General features: G+C 36.8%; 1 protein-coding gene across 3 annotated transcripts in view; it reads left to right on the top strand.

Annotated features, from left to right (window-relative positions):
* UHRF2 (ubiquitin like with PHD and ring finger domains 2) overlaps nt 1-19747 on the top strand; it is a 75845-nt gene that overhangs the window by 27836 nt on the left and 28262 nt on the right. For all 3 annotated transcript variants that reach the window (XM_057380107.1, XM_057380106.1, XM_057380105.1), the window contains exons 4-5: nt 900-1118; nt 16873-16982. In XM_057380107.1, coding sequence (XP_057236090.1) covers nt 900-1118; nt 16873-16982 — 329 coding nt within the window. The remainder of the gene's footprint in view (nt 1-899; nt 1119-16872; nt 16983-19747) is intronic.

The following is a 19747-nucleotide window of genomic DNA, read 5'->3' as shown; positions in this document are numbered from 1 at the left end:
CCTACATGTGCTTCTTGATTACCTCGCTGTATACGTAAATGGTGTCTATTATTGATAAAGATTTGTTAAGTTAATTGTGAGTGCTCTTGCTAAAGTGCCAGTAATTACATAATGAAAATATAATTTAAGGTATATCATCCTCAGCATTGTTTGTTAAGAAGGAAGAATATATACTTCTCATAGCACTTGTTGATTGACAGTAGACTAATTTTCATGGTCTCTGCTAAATTTGTTCTGTGAACTCATGGCGTGCTAGTTGAATGATGGAAGACTTTTGTCTCCTTGCACATAGTATGAAAAAGGAGCTTCACTTTTACTCTAGCGTCTTAACTTTTTGTTATAGGCTAGCTTTTTTTGCAAGGCATGTTTTGATCATGTCTATATTCTGCTGGTTTTCCAGCACATGTACAAATGCAGGTTCTACTGTCGAGGAATAGTTGCCTCATTCAGAGGAATATAAGAAATCTGTAGTGTTAAACTGAAAAGCATGTCAAATTTGAAGGTTTCCTTCCTGCATTGGGATTTTTGTTATAGTGCCATCAAGTAACTCTAAATAATCATGTAATGCAGATAGATTTACTTTTTTGTTCATTTGGGGATTTTTGTTTTGAAGTTGGTTTTGGGTTTTGTTGTTTGTTTTTGTCTGTTTTTGGTRGGTTCTCCTTGTTTGTTTTAGAAGAAGTCATGGAGGCTATTTTTCCCATCTGAGATAAGACAAATTCTTGGTCTGTATTGAGATGAAAGCTATATTTTAAAAAGGGCATTAGGTCAGATTTTTGTGGTTCTTACAAGCCCAGAGGACATTTAAAAACTTTTACTTCTGAAAAATATTGTCTGTGACTTCCTTTTTACTGTTGCAGGAGTCATAATCATTGGTGTTGTTGGTTTTACTTTTCAAGGTATCCCGAAAATGGCATAATAGAAATGGACACAGTTAATCTTCGACCCCGAGCAAGAACCATTTTGAAGTGGAGTGAGCTTAAAGTGGGTGATGTGGTGATGGTTAACTACAATGTTGAGACACCAGAAGAAAGAGGATTTTGGTTTGATGCAGAAATTACCTCTTTGAGAGAAATCTCAAGGACTAACAAAGAGGTTCATGCTAAAATTCTGCTGGGGTAAGATTTGTTTGACCAACTCATAAAATCTCTACATATCATATGAAGTGTGTTTGGTTTGGTTTTTTTATCTGCTAATCACCACTAGGTTAAAATTAATGTCATACTTCGATTCCACAGCTGCGTGAGTTACAAAATTGCAGTGCATGGTTTTTACAGTGTGCAGGCTTAGATTTTTTATTTATTCTGGGATTTCTGGAGGCAACTGTAAGGTTTTACRTATTATTTGTGATTCAGATTGATCAGTATATTCCAGTAATTTTTTAGATAATTGGGAACCCCTAGGTCTCTCTGAGTATGAGTCATCTCTGACAGTTTGAATAAGTCTCTGAATTGGCTGAATAAATTTTTTAAAGTATAAAATATTTATACAGTATTATAACCTCTGATGAGTAAAGCATGGAGCTGTGGGATGTGCGAGCTACAAGTTTTCTTTGTGACTGAACTTGCCTGAATATGTTTGTTTTACTATTTTGTTTTGAAGCCTCTGTACAGTTCTTTAGGAACCATGTTTTCTGAAGATACCCTTAATATACTACTGTCAGTAAGCTGCGTTACTGCCTTCTGAGGGATGAACAGATGACTGATGGGTGATTTAATGTTGGCATGTCCCACATGTATTCATGAATGGTATCATTGTTCTGGGAGTGTATTCCTGAAAATTAATTGAACCATTAGCATATAATACAATTTTCTTTACAAGGAAAGAGAATGTTGTATCTGTGGCAACACTTAGTGTGGAACATGGTTAGTTGGAAGAAACACATGGAGGTCTCTGTGAATGAGGTCTAATTCTGTATTTTGTGTAAAAATGCAATCTTGCCTAGTRCTGGGAAATAGCAAAGACATTGGCTTGGTAAGTTGTGCAAGTACATGAAAATCTGKTTTTGAGGGAAGGGCTAATTTTAGAATTAGGGGAGTTTTATTTTTTAGACAATCTCAGTGCATTATAGTCATCTTGTGTTAAGCAGAGCAGGCACATGGACTTGTTTTGTAGGCAAAGCAAAAAAAAAGAAAAACAAACTTGAAATACAAAGCTAGAAAAAACTGAGTAGATATTTTGAATTATTAACTTGCAAGAGAGAAGAGATGAAGAAATGGAGGACAGTTTAGAGAGATGCGGGTTTTCATTGCATGCAATGCTAGCAGCATTTGTTGAATCAAGGATGGGCTCCATGATCTTCTACAAATAGAGCTGTCCAGCCAGCARTTTACATGAAATTTCAGTGTATATTGATAACATTTTTTAAAACTGTTGCCTATGTGGATTCTTTCAGAATTTTCTCCATCTGTTAAAAATAGGATAATCAAAATACGTTTTATATTGGCAAAAGGAAGCACCTGGTAGCTGATAAAATTCTGGTTGGAACTCTCTAGGGTAGGGTTTCCTAAATCTAAATAAACTGATAGTTATACTTCAGACTGGAAGTTGGTAACTTCAGATACTGTCAGTATTGTAGGAGGGACGATGAGGTTCCCCGTGATATTTACACTGTTCTCTGAAAGGAGTTGGGGGGGAACAGCACAGCTGACAAATAAATACCTTATTCTAAGCTGTTGAGTTTAAGTCAGTTTTTCAAATTAAATCATATCTCAGAGAATCTTCTTCCTAATTAAGAGCTCTGGTTTCCTTTAAATGTTGATAGATGGCATATGCAGTAATACACTTCTTGCCGAAAGTAACATTACCTGAGCCCTTCCATTTCTTGATTTGTCAAGGAATAAATTTGTATCACTTGCACTACCAATTCATTCCTCTCAATTACTAATAAAAGTACAAGAAAAATCTAGTATTCATAAATTTTTGTAAGGAGCATGCAATGGTAATTGCTTTGAATTTCAGGCATGTTGATTTGCTAAGTAAAAACCATCCTCAGTGTTTCAGTGTTTATTAATATACTAATATAAATAATCTAGAATACATTAATTTAATTGGGAATTATAATGCAATCATTATTATTTTCATCTAGGATAATATAAATAATATCTTTGCATTCTATACTATGTTATTGATATGTGATTATGAGTTCTTAACATAATGTTAGCATTAATTATTTGTTTCAAATAAAGGTGAAATGTATTTTGAATTTTGTATTRCTGTATGTTAGTGATTAATTGATTGTATGCTAATGACTAATATTTTGTGCACTATGTAAGAACAGCCTTAGCAGGCAGTAAAGGGAGGCAAAGCTCTTACAGTTGCATCGGACGTATTCATCGCTTGGACTCCTTTTCYTTTGTGGTATTACATCAAAGAGGCTTTGTATAAAACAATTCTGTGTGCTGTATTTGAAGGTTTGGTTCATTGATCTTGGCTGCTTTTGACAAAGATTTCATGAAGCTGCTGGCACAATCACAGGAAATAACAAGAATATTCTGTTTGTGGTCATGCTTTGAAGCTACTAGAACATGTGATGAATACTTTTTTTTTAGTGCAACTTTGGACATGTGTGTTTGTTTGGTGTTACTTTTACTCATGTCTTAGTCATTACCCAAGGGAAAATTCTTGTACAGTCTGTCATCAGTAGTTCTTATTTTGGAAAACATATATGAAATAGAGAATACTACCAAAGGATGGATGAGAATGAACAGGGGAGACAAATATCATCATGCAGAAGAATTGACACTTACTATTAATTCTCATTTGTACAGCATTCACATTGCAGCTACAATCAGCCGTTGCAGGATGGTTAAAACTTTCCAAAGATGAAAATACTCAGGAAACATCAGTGTTTTGACCACGGAATAGGACTTCATGTTTCTCATGACTGTGTGTGCGTGCTTGCAGTTCAGCATCTCTAAATACAAGATTCTCAGTTCAGGCTRTCTGTGGTACCTCTGAACTGATTTTAACTGGCAAGGTGCACCTCTGGTCTTAGATATCCTCTGTTTTTCTTTTTGGGGAGAGTGGTCTGTTTCATAATGACAACAGTTGTTTGTAATCCAGAATAATATGACTTGTTGTCTTTGAGGCTAACTGTTCACAATTTACCATTGCAGCCAACAGATATATTTAAATTCACCACACCAAATCAACCCAAAGTAGATCAAATGATGCTCTGCATTTTCTCCTTGATAAAATTGAAGATAAGAGACAGAATCAGATCTTAGTTTTCTTCAGTAAACCCTTAAAAGACTGAGTTTAAGAAGGACTCAATATCAGGACTTGAATTTTGCGTAAGCCTTTGGAGGCGTGTAAGAATTAGACATAAATTCTGCAGAGTGAAAAGAATTTTCTTCTTTGAATGAGTGAGTGTTTAATGGCTTAGAGGTCTTCACCTGTGCAGCTGTAAAGGATCGTAATATAAGGGTCCTAAATTTTCATGTTCATGTTTGTCACATTTTAGTTTTGCAGGTTTTGGTGTGAGCCTTTCTGCTCCCAAAACGAAAGGAAGACTTTGATTTTGTATTACTTTCTCTAAATTTTTGAATACGCTTATTGTATTTTTCTTGTAACTTTCCAGATCTGGTGTTTGCCTTCTGCTTTTTAAAAATTTTTTATGGGATGTGTTCATTTTARCATCTTACTAGTCTTTTTATTAATGTCTAGTATATTTTGTTCTCAGAATGCAGTATAATACTTTTGCTTTTATCTTTATACTACCTGTATGGATTTAACGTCTCCCTTTACTTCTTTTGGACAAGATTTTTCATTTATATTGAACTTCTGGATTGTTTAAAACGGTACATTTATATTTTTTTTACAGCTTGCAGACACAGAAATCAAACCTTTATAGAATAGTGAGCTATTCTGTAATAGTGAGTGAAACAGGCTGTACATATGGGATTTTTGTTTATGATTTCAAGAATACTTGTCCTTCTAAATTTCTATCTGTCTGGTGCAAAAAAAAGTTACTGGTAGTTGTACCTTGTTTTGAYGCTTCAGGAAATAACAGCATCGTACTTTCTATTGCTCGTAGTATATATTGTGATGATTATTGTGTCAGAATTGTTGTCTTCATATTTTGGTTGATACCCAATAGTGTACTTTTCACAGTGTTTTTTCTTAAGGCCTGGAATTTTTGTCAATGTGGTTTATGCTTTGCTAATGCTCGCATAGTTTTCTACCCAAAATAATATCCTGGTTTATTTATTTTGTTATAATATCTTTGTTGCTGGTTAATCTGGGAAGACATTGCTTTGATGCTGTGTGAAATATTAACAATATTTAGTTGGATCAGTTTTTCAAATAACTTCCATGATGTATCAGCCAGTATCATAATAATAAGAAATTTAATTTCTGAAGACATTGCCTGCAGCTTTTTTGCACAGACGTAAAAGTGGAATATTTCTCCTAGGCAGCAAAACTACTAAAAGGGTGAATTTCTGTCTCCCACTTTCCTCTTCTCCTTGTGRCTTCAGTGGAGCTGGTCACCTTCTTTGAAGAAGAGAACTCCYGGAATCAACAGTACTCTTTCAAATCAAGATAGATTCTGAGTGGCCAAGAAGCCTGCTGGGATTTTTGACGGTGAATCTGTAGAGGTGATGCCTAGAAATTCTTAAGCATTTCTTTGTATTGCTTTCCCTAGTCTCTACAGTTGGAGATGGCTCTTTTTGTGAAATGCAGCCTTAGGGAATAATCTCTAAACTCTTAATGGGAATGACCTTGACAACATCAGTAATGTTTTGGGTACCATTTAATTATCCTGTTGGACAAAAAAACTTCTGCTGTTATCTGCAGTGTTGTGTGAGAATAATTTTCTGTTTGAACTTGAAAGTGGAGTTTACTGAAATAAAATTGTTCATTTTAAAATTGTAGACTAGGTTTTTAACCTTCCTTCAGTTGTGGTATCAGTTTTGAGGAAAAGTCAATAATTAAAAGATATAATGAACATAAGGACAGAATATTATTGAAGAGACTTCTGAGTAGTGTAAAATGCCTTSTGATAATGATTCATGTGTACAGGACAAAATGCCCAGGAGGTACTGGGATGGTTCTAAATACAGATTGTTATCCAGGATATATTGTTTCTGTTGAATGTGAGACAGAAGAATAATATCTGACTGAAAATAACTCAGGAAGAAAGCATAAGCAGAGTGAATCCTGTAACCTTTAGCTGTGGTCATTATCCACTTCTCAAGATCATTATGAGATAACAGTTCCTTGATTCAGCAGCTGTGACATCAAACCCTTGGTATTAYTGCAGACCAGGGATGAACAGATCAGAGCAGCCCTGCTGAGAAGGATTTGGGGTGCTGCTGGGTGAGAGCTGGACATGACCCAGCCGTGAGCACTCCCAGCCCAGAGAGACAAATGTGTCCCGGGCTGCATCCAAAGCAGGGTGGGCAGCAGGGCCAGGCAGGGGATTGTGCCCCTCTGCTCTGCTCTGTGAGACCCCACCTGCAGGGCTGCATCCAGYTCTGGGGGCCCTGCACAGGAAGGACATGGAACTACTGGAGGAAGTCCAGAGAAGTCCACCAAGATAGTTTAAAGGGATGGAACACCTTTTCTGTTAGGAAGGGCTGGGAGAATTACTACCTGGAGACGAGCAGGCTTTGGGGTGGCCTAGTTGCAGCCTTCCGGTMCCTGAAGGGAGCCTTCAAGAAGGCTAGAAAGACTTYTTGTAAGAGCTCGTAGTGACAGGACAAGGGCCAATGGCTTCAAATTGAAAGAGTAGGTACTGGGAAGAAACTTGGTGGGTACACAGAAAGTGGGTACTTTCTGTGAGGGTGGTGAGGCACTGGAACAGGTTGTCTAGGGAAGCTCTGGATGCCCCATCCCTGGAAGAGTTCAAGGCAAGGTTGGATGAGGCTCTGAGCAACCTGGTTCTAACGGAAAGTGCCCTTGTTTCTGGCCAGGGATTGGAACTAGATGATGTTTAAGGTCCGTTTTAACCCAAGCATTCTATAATTCTATGAAAGAGTACATTTTGAAAAGTGTTTGGCTAACTTACTGATCCTCTTTTCATGTTTTTTTCCCTTCCCTTTGCACAAAATTTTCCATTTTACAAATATTCTGAATAGCTGTGATGCACACACACATCACAGCTATGCCTCCACRCTATTTACCTGCATGCTTCATTGTTCTACCTTAAAGAGGACAAATCTTCAGGAGGTTCCATTGAACAGAAAGGATTTGAAGCATTACTGTTTTTAAGATTTGCTTGTCCATAATTACTTTTCTGATATGGAATATTTATTTTATCTTCATCCTTCCTGATGGTTAAAAAGAGAAAATAGGAAGTAATGGATTTGTCCTTTGTTCCTTTTCCGTGCATATTGCCCCTTCTTAACTMGCAATGTGGAGAAACTGAAATTTGATTGTTCTGGGTTGGTTTCCCAAAATGGAGGGAAAGTAGACTAGATGCTTGTAATTTGTGCTTAGTCTTTTGGACTGTGAATATAATGTTCTTTTGAAATTTTAGGATTTTAGTGCCAAATCAAGTCTGTCTTATGGAAATAGGTTTATCTCTTAAGTTAAATTAGCCCAATTATTTAAGCTCTTCTTAGTCCTACTGGTGCAAGGGTAAGACTTTGAAGATAACTCATCTCAAGGAAAAGGAGCAGGCAAATTCTGTGGATGAAAACCTGGTTAAATGCACAGCTTGTGCCAACAGACATTTAACTTTCAATGCCACTTTGACTACTGTCTCTGACAAGTGGAGAAAGGTAAATACTGCATCCAGTTCTCTTGAAGTGCTGGCCAAACGGTAATTGTTTGGTATAGCCAGAGTGATTTTTTTTTTCCAAGAGCAAATCATGCTTTGCAGATTCATCTGCCTTCTGTTAYAAAATCATTATCTCTGTAGGCCAAGGGTAGAGCAAAACATGTAATTTAATTCAATATGTTAATGTCCCATAATATCCTGTCCCAGTCTGATGATTCCTGTAGCAATCTGAGAGGACAGGCAAGCAGGTGGGTTTGGAAAAAGAAAACATTGAACGATCAGGCTCAGATKATAGTGGTTAGTAAGTTGTACACTACCTGGGAAGTGATAACAAGCAAGAAACCACAGGGATGTATCCTGGGACATGTATTGTTCAGTATCTTGTGGCAGTACAGTGCACTCTTGCCAAGTTTGCAGGCACACTAAATCAATGTAAATTCAAAGGTAGTACTGCCAATCAGAGACCTGAACAGGCAGAAGAGGAATGGGTTGCAGGAGACTGAAGAAAGTCAAGGTGGATAAATGCAGAGTTTTTTTCTGCCTGGGAAGGCACAGCGCCTTGAAACAATACTGATTGGGAAGTAGTGTTAATGGGAGAGATCTGTGGGTCTTGGTTAGCAGCAAGGTGAATATGAGCCAGCAGTGTATAATGAAGCTTAACAATATTTGAGCTGTACAGAAAGAAGACGGGGGAAAGTGATGTATTTTCCTTTACTAAACACTAATTAAACTGCATCAAGAGAATTCCGCTCACCTACTAGTTCACTTGCCTTTAAACACACACCCCCTCATTATCTAAATGCATAAAAGGGACACATAAATTGAAGTGAATTTCAGGAGAGGGGCAGAAAATTGGTTCTTTGAATTGCATCTAAAAGCTTGACATTTCAATTACTTAATTATGTGTTAAAACATTAATTGCTTTAACAAAAACAGAAAAAAGCATAAGTACCAAGTGTCAAAATTTCAAATGTTTTGGGTTTCATAACCTTTACTGTAAGATAAAAGTGTATCTTGAAGGTGAAGAATGGGTTGACATAGATCTTGAGGGTTTTTTTTGGTTTCCCAGAATATAAACTACRTCTTCAGTATTTGTAAGTGTCCTTTCTCTAATAAACATGCAGACTTGGAACGACAGAGTCTTTTGACTTGCTTTCTAAGTTTAATTTCTTTCCACTGAGGGAAGTAATTCCAARCAGAAGAAGAAGAACAGAAGAAAACAAATTGAAGTGCAAAAAAAAAGTGGTTGAGCGTGTGGGAAATACTGGTGATTGCAATATTAGGCAAAGCATTATGAAAATAGAAAAGAATAAAGGAGTGGTGTTGATACATATGTATACATTTAAGAGAATCTTTGTGGATGGAAGGGAGCTCCTTAGATTGTTCAAGCAGGGTCAGCCAGAGCAGATTGCCTAGACTAAACTGTGGTTTTAATGATTTTATGCATGGTTACTCAACTAGTTTTCTGAGCAGTCCACTGTAGAAAGGAAATTCACTCTTGCCACACAAAATGCGTGTTTCACGTATTTGTACCTTTTGCCCTGACAGTGCACTAGTTAGAGGAGTCTGGCCCCCTGTTTATAKGTGTGGATAAGAGCCAGCTTCCCATAACCCTTCTGTTCTCCAGGCTAAACACTCCTCTATCAAGGATGTTCCAGTCTGTTCATCATTTTTGTATCCCTTTTGTAGCAYCACTCATGTAAACCCATGTCTCTGTTCTTTGGGGAGACTAGACTTGGCCTAACTAATGCTGAGTGGCGAGTGGCATTTGCCTTCCCTCTACCTGCTGGCAATGCTGCTCCTAATGTATTCCAAGAAGCTGTGGACCTTCTTTGCCTGCAAGGGTACATAACTAGTTTATGGGCAGCTTGTTTTATCATGTTCATCTAGGTCTCTCTCTAAAAAGCTGCTCACTGGTCAGGTGGACACACTCAGCAGGTATTGCTACATGGGTTAGTCTCTCTGTGCAGGACTTGCATTTTTCTTTGTTGAATATAATGTAATCCCTTTCTGTCCAGCTCTGAATGGTGGCAGAAGGAAATAATACCAACTTTCCCAGGGAGTGATGCTGATGAGTCTGTCATCAATCTTCCTTCTTGAAGATTGTAGTTATATTTGCTCTCTTCTATTTAACTGGAAGGTGTAATCACCTTTCAATAACAGGATTTAGAGTACACTCATCCAGACATCAGGCAGCTCCCTCAGAGCTCATGAGTATGACCTGTTGGGGCCAATAAGCTTCTATATGTCATRTGTAAATGCTCCACTGAGGCTAAGTCTTCCCTGCTTTGGCCATTGCTGCTACACTTGGGGTCCTCAGATTCCTAAATACTGGTCTTAAACCTTTGAGGCAAAGAAAGTGCTGAGTGCCTTGGTGTATCTGCTTAGTGTCATCAGGGGCCCTGCTATATTTGGCAGACATTTTCTCTGGTTTTCCTTTCTTGTTTTTATAGAACCTTACTGCCCAGCTTCAAATCAAGGTAGACCTTGGCTTTGCTACCACGGTGCCTACCGATTAAGACATACCTCTTCCTGCCCCAGATCAAATGTCCCAACTTTCAACTCTTACACATTTCCTTTTTATATCTGAACTCCTTACTCATTTCGGCAGGATTCCTCCTGGCTTTTATATCCTGCATATGGTGAGAGACCACTTTCGAGCATGTCATCGTTGCAGACAAACTTCAGTGTCTCATGACCAGTGTTCCAGTTTGTATGTATSAGGTCTAGCAATTTGCTTCCCTATGATCAGGAAGTCGTTACCACTGCAGTCCAGAAATTCCCTAGATTGAGTTCTACTTTGTKGACCTTCCAGCAGATGTCGTGGTGCTTCAAGCTCCCTGTGACAACAGAGTCTGTGAACATGAAACTTTTTCCAGTTGTCTGAARGAAGCCTCTTGTATTTGCTCCCTATAACAGGCGCATATTACAGCATCACCAGTGTTTTCCTGTCTGCTAGCCTTGACCTGTAAGCTCTTGATTGGTTCCTGACCTGCCCCATGTAAGGGGCAACTCCTCTTAGTCTTCCTAGCCTCTTCTTCCTGAAGAGCCCTTAACAATTTGTCACAGCACTCCAACCATGTGAGCTATCTCGCCTTGTCTCCATRATCCCAGTGTTGTCATGGACCTTCATTACTTATACAGACCTCTGCAATCCCTTTTGTGCTTGCACATGCGTTGATATATAGATGTTTCTGGGAAGCACCAAAGTGTGCTTTTCTCACTTGCATATGGGGGAATCTCTCCAACAGTTAAACCCACAAGTCTATGGATATTTTGGATTTATCAATATAAAAATGAATAATTATGGAATTATCACAGATTCCRCACAAACACATAAGACCTGGAAAGGCTGTATTACCATTATGTAATGGCCATTGGRTGCTTGACTGGAGGATTTATTATGCACTACTGAAATTGGACATCGTGGTGGAAGTAGTTGCTGTAATCTCTGAAGAGAATTCAGAAATAGAAGGAATTAAGACATTCCAAAATGAGCAGCTGCCTTYTAATTGCCATATTACGTAGGACTTCTTTTTCTTTGTAGGATATTTTGACTTTCAAGAGGTCTTGGTGAATGGGATTCATCATGTTCTGAGCAGGAGAACACCTGGAGGCCAAGTTTTTCCTTTCAGTAATACTATAAAGTACATTCAAGCCATGATAATAAATTCATTACTAACTTTCTAGGCCAGAAATGTGGGCTTGGCTTTCTTTGCAATCAGTTCTCCTTGCCTTCGGTTTGATATGAGTATTCTTTGGAAATTTCTTCCTAATTCTATGATTCTTTTCCATTGTATTCTCTGTAACAATTTTATAGTGGATACCTTCACAAGTTTTGCCCAGCTTTGGTTTTTGGGTTTTCTTTTTCCTTTGGTTGGTTGGTTGGTTGGTTGGTTGGTTGGTTGGTTGGTTTGAGGTGTTTTTGTTGTTTTTTTGTTTGTTTATTTGTTTATTTTGGTTAATTTTGGTTGTTTTGGTTGGTTTTAAAGCACCTGACTTTTTTTTTTTGTTTGTTTGTTTTTTTAATTGTTGATTTATTCACTTGGGGTTTGGGTTTTTGTTGGTTTTTTTGTGGTTTTTTTTTGTTTGTTTGTTTGGTTTTTTTTGGTGGGCGGAGGGCAGTTTGCTTGGTTTGTTGGTGGTTTTGGTTTTGCTTTTTGGGTTTCATTTCAGGAGTGCTTAGTATGTTTCTGTGTTTTCAGGACTCTTCCTTTTATATATATATATATATATATATATTTTGGAAGGTCTTTTCATTCTGGCGGTATCCCTGTGAGTTTTTGTTGTGAAAGAAGGTGCTTCTCATGTCTTTATTTTTTAATTGAGGTTCTCAGGCAATGCTCACAGATTCCTATAATTGTCTGAGCTGATGATGAGTATGTGATGCATCTACTTAGTGAATTGCAGTAGAATTTAAAATCTGGATGGAAGTGTTTAACCTATTCTGTAAAAATCACCTGTTTGTATCTTCCCTTCTTCCCAGCATGAATGAACTTGTTGAGTAGCYGAGACTCTTGTAGTAGGCTTGAGCAGACCATTAGCATTGTTTCTCTGCATTGCAGTTCAGTCTGCAAACACATAGAGAGTGGACTGAGCTCAGACCATGRTCTGTGATGCCAAGCACAGCTCCTATATCTTTGTTTTTCATAAATGAAGCCTTTGATGTTTCACTTTTGTGGGTCATCAACCTGCTGTTTCACTTGGCTCTTCATGGRCGTTCAGGTGTTAACTTCTGTGTGAACTTCGATGTGGAAGCTGTAGATGCCAACTGAACATTTATGATAGTGCCAGCCACAAACTCGACCTGAGCTCAGGAGGGAGCAGCTGGGGTGGTGGCAGTGGGGTCCCCTTCTGTAGGGCCTTGGCACGTTTCTGCAGCACCATGGACAGGGCCGGGTTCGGGGCGGGTCCCTCCGAGGCACCGCACCTTTGCGTTCCGTGGCGTGGGGCAGGGCCGTGCTCAGGGTCGTGAGCCTCTGGCGTTGTTGCTGTGGCTGTTCTGTCAGGCTTTCCCGGGGTAGTCTAATGTTCATTTCCTTACAGCTCCCAGGCTAAGGAGAAGAGGACAGTCACTGCGTCCAAGGACCTACTTTCAGAATCTGGCATCATGGGCTATAATACATTGTTTTGTAAATGCATCAAGCATCACACCTACTGCTGAGATTAGAAAAAGTAGTACCTTGCCTGACTTCTGTGTAGGTCCACAGTATGAATTTGTAGGTTTGGGAGTGTGTTTAGTTTTTAAAGGCATTAAAAATTCGTATTAAAATATGGTCTAAAACATATCCTAGAAAATGTTATTTTAATTTTTTKTTGCAGTTGTTTAAATACTAGTATTACAGAAGGAGAGTAAAAAAAATCTTTGCATAGTTTGGAAGTTGCCATGTGTCTTTATCTTTACAGTGCTTGTGTAATAAAAGTTGAATTAAAAGCAGAGGTACTACTGTCCGATGTTGTAATTGCATTTTTATTTTAATGATAAAACAAATGTGTGTGGAATAGTCTGAATAAAATACTGTAAATATTATCTGCATTTTTGCTTGTGTGCAATAAAAAAAATAAAAGAACCTTCATGTAATTCAGTATGATGTAGCAGAATTTGGTCAGGTTATCAATGTAACATGCTGTCTTAATGTGGGAAGATTTTGTAAGTCACCTTTGAAACAAGCCTGTTTAAAATCAAATCTCTACTCCACCACTTCTAAGAAGATRATATTAAAAGTTCTAACAAACATTTTGAATAGTAATATTGAACAATTACATGGTTTTTAAGAAGTTATTCAACTGTGGTTTGATGATGCAGAACAGAAAGTGCTGCTGCCTGAAAACTTTACAAAAGCTCAATAAAGGCTGATTGATCATGGCATGTAAACAGAGTGTTGCATATGCAAAGATACTACCACTGAAAGTGGTAGCAAATCTGGTCTTGTTTTGATTTTATATATTGTTTGTTAAATGAATTCATGTATTTGGAGGGCCAGCTTTATATTCTGTTAGGTTTTATTCTAATGATGGCTGTTTCTTTACTGACCTATACAGTACCTTTTGACATTAGCCATAGAAACTGATCATGACTTAGTTGTTTGTGGTAAACATGACTAATTGTAAGGTTTTGCACTTAGGAAGTCTTAATCTGAACGTTGTTTTCTAAGTGTCCTTGTCACAAAGGAAAAATACAGGACAAAAAGAGAAGGAATGTTTACCATGATCTATATAACAAGTACTGCCTAGATATAGGAATAGTATTGCTAGTCAGTAGGATTGCAGTACTGTGAGGAAAAAACATGCCATGTAGCTGTATTAATTTTTAAATTATTTTAAGTGTTCTTTTTTTTTTCTTCTAGTATCAATTAGAGGAGTTATTTTATTAAACTAGCTAAATTTAGCAAGTRTGTTGCACTTCAACACTTTGAGGTGGAGATAACATTGTTTGAGATGATATTTTGTAATAAAGTTGATGATAAAAGTCTGTGGTTCTGCATACTTCACAAAAAATTGCTGTGTTACCATTTGGAACATCTTTGAACCAACGTATAAATCTTYTCGTGGTATATTTTAAGGAAATAACGTGATTATAATTGTAGTTAAAAGTAGTTCTATAGTTCAAATTGGCACAAGTGGAATTTAACCCTAGTTAATATGCTACTGAGCTCAAGTTTGGCTTGTTTCCCAAAGATATGGATAGCAGTATCACAAGTGTCTGGATTTCTGAGTACAGCTGTATGGTGTTTTGCCACCTTCCTTCTTGACCACAGACTGTATGCTGAGGATGCAGATAATAAAAAACTAAATTTCCAACAACTGCTTTTTAGTTTTCTGGGGAAAATGCAGTGGGGAAAAAAGGGGTAAATTAAAAAATTAAACAGCTCTAAACTGTAAGATATTGTAGAGAGGGGGCAGGAAATGTGAGTTTTTCTTAGATGCAGTTTTGCCCATAATAGGGATCATGGTTATAGACTACACACACATCTAAGATTTGCAGGATGCAAAAAACAGTGGAAAATATGCTTAAATTTGYCTGAAATTTTTATAAGAATTTGAGAATATCAGTCATGCTTGTAGCTGCTACATTGAGTATAAAATTTCACATTAATTACGTGAAAGTCACATTTCTGTAATGTTGTTTTAAATTCGATTCACCACTTTGAGTTCTGTTAGAAATAAGTCCTAAAGGAATCTCCTTGGATAGGCAGTCAAGCAGTGACTATTTAACAAGCAGTGTCATAAAAAATAAAGGTTCTAACATAGATTTATGATGGTGAAGAGTGTCAAGAGTTGTGTTTTGTTTTGTTTTTAACTTTATTTAATCTAAGAATAACAAAAAATGCAGGACAGTTTAAAAAATGCTTCCAAAGTACAGAAAATCATGTGGGAAATATTGGTGCTGTGAGGAGCTAAGTCTGTAATTGTTGATTTCAATTTCCTGCCAAAAATTATGTTTGTGACTTGTCTTTTCTATRTTTGAATGTATTATGCCTTTATAATTGTGAATTGCTGAGTATTATGGATAATTCAAAGTGTCTTTGCATGCTAAGTCTGAGTTACTCACAATGGCCAAAACTGCCTCAAAGTATTATCCCCTTATGGTGCAAATGATGTTTATTCTAAATACATGGTTTTCCTGCTCAAGAAAGCAAACAGTTCTGTATCTGATGGATGTATTCATATTGATGCAACRTTTGTATATTCTGTTCAAGTAGCCTTTGCTATTTATGCATGCGACCAATAATGGGGATTTTTCCTCCAAAATCTTGTGGGAAAGAGAAGTGTCAAAACAAATAGAGRTGCCTAAATAAACAACTGTTGGTACACTTAAAAGGCAATTAGTATAAATCAATGATTGATTGACCAACCCCAGTTCCATGGAGACCTAAATACTGCAGTKCTCAGAGCCACCAAAAGGTGGTTTGTTGCCTGTGTTTTTTTCTCTGGTATAGTTTTTGTTTCTGCCTTGGTTTGGTCATCATGTGTCAGAGTTCAAGATTTAGGAGTCAGCACAAAGRAAGTGATGGGAGCAAGTAAAGAGGTAAAGCAGAGAACCACAGATTTCAAATTGAATCATGATGTTTCTGGAGGTATCCTGTTGTTGCAGTTTATTCTTATTGAATACGAATGTAATAACTTGTTTTCCTGTCTGTCTATAGTTTAATTTCTTTTTGCAGACTAGACCTTTTATAAGGATCTGCCACCTGGCTGGCTGTCTTCCAAAGTATTTTGTTACCTTTGTGCTTGGTTCTTAATGATATCCATCATTGTTTTATTGTACTGAAAATTCTTCCTTGCCTCTATATTAGGTAGGAAATTAAAAGTGTAAGAGAACAGGCAGTTGAAGAGGGCATAATATCATCCTAAGGAGAAAGGAAAAGGGAATGCTTTACAGGTGTTGGTGTCATTATGGATATTTAYTCCTAGATATGTTTGCATTTGTATTAGAATCTGTGTCGATACMAAGATGTTTTGATAAAAATAAGTGAAAACCTTTACATTTAATATTTTCTAATTCTTTTCTAGAAGTTTTTGGCATTATTGTTGTGGAGTCCTGGAGTTTTTGTTACTGCTAATCACTGAGATTTAGCACTGAAACCTGACATTAGCAGGACGACTTACAGTACATAACTCAGTACAATATTGTATGTGACTTTCCAGAGCTCAGAAACAGTTAAAGGTTGTAGAAGGCCTTTAGAAGTTTCTGTTGCTCTTCTTGCTCTATGGGTTCCAAGTATTCTGTCTTATAGGTCACATGTCTGGTTTGTTTGTGATACTATACTTCTGTGAGTGTTTGAGATGCTTTATTCCAGAGGATATGGTTTTGTCTGGTCTGCTATGTTCAACCAAAAAAAAAAAAAATTATGAGGTTTTAGAAGTGGAATTAAGCCATAGTGAATAACTGTCAGTAAAGACTACTAATACTAAACAACCTGACAGTCTGAGGATAATGGAGTAGTCGTTTCTTTAAGTGAGTCCCAGCTRTGTGTTTTATTTTATCTGAGGAGTTCCAGTACTAGACTGTGAATTGAAATAAAGTATGCTATAAGTGATTTTAAAAGAAGGCTACTTTATCTTACTGCTTAGGGTTCAGAAAGTACAGAATCTAGGTCTGAGGAACTAAGTTGAATATACTCTTTATTCTTTTTGTTTTTCAGAGGTCCAGAAGACACAATAAATGATTGTAAAATCCTTTTTATAGAGGAAATGTACAAGATTGAAAAGCCAGGAGCCTATCCATTGACTTTTGGGGATGGAGATTTCAAAAGTATGCACTTTTAAAATTATTTTAATATAAGTACAAATTGAGTGATGTTGCTGTAGAAAAATACAAGTATCAGCATGCAGAGATAGTAATAATAATGGTTTTCTGTTCAAGAAAGTAATAACATTGAATAATTTTTAGATTTTTGTCCTAAAAGTATGTTTACTGTAAGAGGGCTATATTACTCGACACACTAAGAAATTAATAAGAGCTTAGTGCTATCAGTGATAAACGGTAGCAAAGGGAAGCAAATGATAATGTTTTAAATGAACAGTGCAGAATGAATTTGTAGTCTCATTTAAGTTCCTGGAGAGGTGTTCAGGTCACCAAAACTGGTGTTGCAACTGACATGTAATTTAAKCTTTTAATAAATTAATAAATGCCAAAGATAGAAACTGTCTGTAGTAATGCACTTTAACTCTATCATTATGTAAGCGGAAAAAAAAGATAAGGAACTTTGCACTAAAGTTGCTTGTACCATGAAAAAAAGAAGGGATAATTAATGTTTGGATTAGTTGACCCTGCATGAACTTCTGAAAAATTAGCATGCCAGACCTCCTTCACCTCCCCACAACCGCTGTAAGGGGTTGCRTGGCAGTTTATCCTAAGTTTGAAAATGTGTTAAAGGTAGGARTGCTAAGTGTTTGTGATAGCAACACTGAAGATTGAACTACAGGTCTACAAGTAGGTATTAGATATAATTATATATTACACTGCTGACTCCATGCAATTTTTCAGAACATTTGTAGGTGGCTCTCAGTGCACAACAACTAGTCTGATTAAGGTTTATTTGTTGTCAAAAAGAAAAGAAATCACTGTTTTTCAGAGGAGCAAATACCATTCCCGGTGGTATTCTTAAAAGTAAAAATGTCAATTTCTCAACTCATTATTCATTTTCATTATATGACAATAACTTCCCTCGGATCTCAAAAAAGAAAACCATCCATTCTGTTTTACTTTTTCTTGGTCACATTAAAAAGTTGGTGTACTATCTTCAAGTATATTTTGATTCTAAAAGATTGCAGTGTTCGAAAAYTGAAAGCCTACAAATACTGGTTTGTGTTTGCATACTATTTATTTTGCAAGTATGCAACATTTTAAATGGGATAAAARATACTGCAGTTTATTTAGTTCTTCSCTGCAGAACACTACTRTGTAGTGAATTAATTTTTAAAATTGTATATGAAGGAAATGAGTGATCACTGTATTGCTGACTATACAAAATTATCTATAGTGGGGCTATTTGATCTGACGTATTTTTTTATCATAGAATCATTTAGATTGCAAAAGACCCTTAAGACCATCAAGTCCAACTGCTAACCCATCACTGTGAAGTCCACCACTAAACCATGACCCTAACTGCCACATCTGTGTGGTTTTTGAGCACTACCAGGGGTGCTAATTCTGTCATTTCTCTGGGCAGCCTCTTCCAGTGCTTGACCATCCTTTCTGCAAAGTAGTTTTCCTTGTAACCAATCTAAACCTCCCTTGGCCAACTTCAGGCCATTTCCTCTTGTCTGTTTGATTGATGCTCACCTGGCTACAGCTTTCAGGCAGCTGTAGAGAGCGGTAAGTTCTCAGGTCATCTTACTCCAGGCTAAGCAACCCCAGCTCCCTGAGCTGCTCCTGTAGTTACCTGTGCTCCAGACCCTTCACCAGCTGCACTGCSCTAGTCTTGGGCACCCTCCAGCACCTCAATATCCTTTTTGGAATGAGAGATCAAAAGCTGAATCCAGGATTTGAGGGGTGGCCTCACCAATCTGTACTTAGTATCCTGATTGTCACATTGTTTCAGACTGTCATTGTCTCTTTTCTCCTATTTTGACAGTTGTTTCTTTATATGTAACCTCTTTGCTTCAACTACTCAAATATTGAAATCTGTGTAGAGATTTGCACCTCTCTGTATGTTTTATTTAATTTTGTTCCCAATCCCAATCTTAGTAATATCAGCATATTGTTTATAACCTTCATAAATAAATATCATTCATAAACATAATTTTTAGAAATGTAACCATGAAAAATAAATTGGTCTGGGAATTCAGCCTTATTTCTTGAACTGCTCTTTTTCCTGAAGCCATCTCTCACCTCAACACCCTCCTCATGTGATTCTGTTTTTTCAGCCAGCTCAGCTGTTTTCCCTTTGTTCAAGTATGCACAGTGCACATCTGTTGAGCTGTATGCCAGAACCACCAGTGTAACCTTTCCTTCTGGACTATACTTATAACCCCCTTTGKACTGTGTTTTAAAAAAAGGTTAAATACACATATCTATAAACACACAACTCACTCCCTTAGCTTRTATACTGTGGAAAGATATTATTACTGTTACAGATTAAATTGAAATCATTATTTGGCCTTAAATAATCTATTAGATTGTTTTAAGCACCATCGGAAAATGCACTGACTCTGTTTCTGTCCATATTAAGCTACTGTCCATGTGCTTTTCAAAAGATARAATTCCTACTATGGAAATAATCTTCATAAGATAAACAGCCTAAGCTGTCTCTGCAGAAAAACTTATTTCTTGAGCATGGTCACATAATAGTTAGGTTTTCCATGTGTGAGTGATGTCAGTTTCGCAGTTACAATTAAAAATAAAGTAGTTATTTTCTAATTAATGAATGGAAGTAAAATTTTACTACTGAGGAAAAGAAATTATTAGAAAATTATATTAGAATTAGAAAAAATTCTAAATAATTATATTAGAAACTATTAGAAAATGATATTAGAATTAAAAAATATATTAGAATTAAAAAATTATGTTAGAAT

Source organism: Malurus melanocephalus, unplaced genomic scaffold (genome assembly GCF_030028575.1).
Source record: "Malurus melanocephalus ecotype Western Australia unplaced genomic scaffold, MMel_1.1 scaffold_437, whole genome shotgun sequence".
NCBI lineage: Eukaryota > Metazoa > Chordata > Aves > Passeriformes > Maluridae > Malurus > Malurus melanocephalus.
The sequence above is the reverse complement of the archived record's forward strand: the minus strand, read 5'-3'. Positions and strand labels throughout refer to the sequence as shown.